Source organism: Lathyrus oleraceus, chromosome 4, assembly GCF_024323335.1.
Source record: "Lathyrus oleraceus cultivar Zhongwan6 chromosome 4, CAAS_Psat_ZW6_1.0, whole genome shotgun sequence".
NCBI classification, from domain to species: Eukaryota; Viridiplantae; Streptophyta; class Magnoliopsida; order Fabales; family Fabaceae; genus Lathyrus; species Lathyrus oleraceus.
Window position 1 is genome coordinate 219,200,282 of NC_066582.1, and position 1,965 is coordinate 219,202,246.

Consider the following 1,965-nt stretch of genomic DNA (forward strand, 5'->3'; position numbering starts at 1 on the left):
CTCCACCGGGAGGTTCAGGATCAGTGATAACAATGTTCAGACCTTATGTGCCTCGCTTTGGCACCATAGATCCTCTTTATGGAATGTCGTATTCCTTAATGCCATGATATCAGTCAACCTTGTTTTCAGACAACACTCAAAATACGAGTCCCTCCTTACAGGGATTAGCGCAAGGGGGCAATGCTCAGAATAGGAATAATACTCAGAATAGAACCATGCCGTTGTCGAATACTTCAATAGCGGCGTTGAGGCAGCAAATGGATGATAATAATCATGAGTTGGTTAATATGTTAACTAATCAAATGGGTACAGTTTTTAATCCTGTGATACATGAATCTGCTGAAACAAATAGGCAGATGGCTAATCAATTGACACGCTTATGTAACTTCCTAGGGGCACCGGCTCGACAGACGACACAAGTGGTTAGGCAAACCATTCATGTTCAAGTAGAGACAAGGGCAGCAGAAGATGAGACAGTCCATGAGGGACAAATCCTTAGACCCCAACAAAATCAAGGCGTTGAGTCAGGAGTAGCAGGACGTAACCAGATGGTGTTAGTTAACCGACATCAGGATGCTGATCAAATTGTCGATCAACATCGGCAAGAAGACTTAGCAGTGGAAAATAATTTGACAACTATTGTCGAAAGAATTATGGCTAGGAATGGTATGAGTGCCACATTGCAAAGGCCACTATATGCTTCCCCATTGGCTGAATTTATTCTCCAAATCGAGGCACCTGGAGGAATGAAAATGCCTAAATACACTAAGTTTGGGGGAGAATCTGGTGAGTCGACAATAGAACATATTTCCAGATATTTAACCGAGTCGGGATTTGGCTCATAATGAGTGTTTGAGAGTAAAAAACTTTCCTTCTTCTTTGACTAAGGCTGCCTTCACATGGTTCACTTCTTTGGCCCCAAATTCGATTGATTCGTGGGCCAAGTTAGAAAAGAAGTTCCATGAACAGTTTTACGAAGGGCACTCCAAAATCAGTTTGGCGGAATTGTCTAGCATTAAGAGAAGGTTTGCTGAGAGTATTGACGAACATCTGAATAGATTTAGATCATTAAAGGGCAGGTGCTTTACGCAAGTACCAGAACATGAACTTGTTCAAATGGCTGCTGGGGGGTTAGATTATTCCATTAGGAAGAAAATAGACTCAACCTTTGTAAAGAGTATGTCACAATTGGCTAATAGAGTTCGACATCTCGAACGGCTAAGGTTAGAAAAGGTTAGACATAGTAAGGCTAAGAAGGAAAAAATAGCTTTCGTCGATTATGACGCGACATATCCAATCAATGAGGTTGATTATGCCTCATCGACCGAATTAGAAATTGACGTGGCTGAGTTAAAGCCAGAATCTTCTTATGAGTGTCAGTTATTATTTCCTGCACAAGGGAAAAATCATGTCGAAAACAATCCAAAATTCCCTTCAAAAAAGTTATACATTTGATGTGACAAAGTGTGAGGAAATTTTTGATTTGTTAGTTAAAGATGGTCAAATGGTGGTGCCACCTGGTACTAAAATACCACCATTGGAACAAAGACAGAAAAGAGGATTTTGTAAGTATCATAATTATCTTGGTCATAATAACTCTAATTGTTATCTTTTCAGGGATCTGGTTCAAAAAGCAATTCAAGAAGGCAGGCTGAAATTTGCTGGCCGCAAAATGAAGATCGACGCTGACCCTCTCCACCAGGAGGAAGCTCTATTCGTTGAGCCAGTCGAGATCAACATGGTCGAGATCACTGAATATGATGAGGCTGACATGCTAGAGGAAACTGGTGAAAGCCCAGACGTCGACATAGCTGAAGTCTATCCAAGGGCTGATGAAGATTTGGTAGATTTCCTGTATCGCTGCAAGAATAAGGGTTCACAAGTCTGCTTATGCCCCAGATGTGGCGCTGTCACCGACAAAGTTGCTGTTGAAAATTTCCAAAAGCTATAATTGGGAAAAAGCAA

General features: G+C 41.3%; 1 protein-coding gene across 1 annotated transcript; it reads left to right on the forward strand.

Annotated features, from left to right (window-relative positions):
- Positions 1-215: 215 nt before the first annotated feature.
- Positions 216-1,455, forward strand: LOC127136750 (uncharacterized). Its single transcript, XM_051063274.1, has 3 exons — positions 216-553; positions 662-786; positions 980-1,455. Exons 1-3 carry the CDS (start codon positions 216-218, stop codon positions 1,453-1,455), a joined length of 939 nt encoding a protein of 312 aa, XP_050919231.1.
- Positions 1,456-1,965: the final 510 nt, after the last annotated feature.

Excerpts from the sequence above, each read along its gene's own strand:
- LOC127136750 (XM_051063274.1), top strand. The coding sequence starts at position 216 with ATGCCGTTGTCGAATACTTCAATAGCGGCGTTGAGGCAGCAAATGGAT. Across the intron at positions 554-661 it reads GCAGGACGTAACCAGATGGT|GAATGGTATGAGTGCCACAT; the intron begins GTTAGTTAACCG and ends AATTATGGCTAG. Across the intron at positions 787-979 it reads TAAGTTTGGGGGAGAATCTG|GGCACTCCAAAATCAGTTTG; the intron begins GTGAGTCGACAA and ends AGTTTTACGAAG.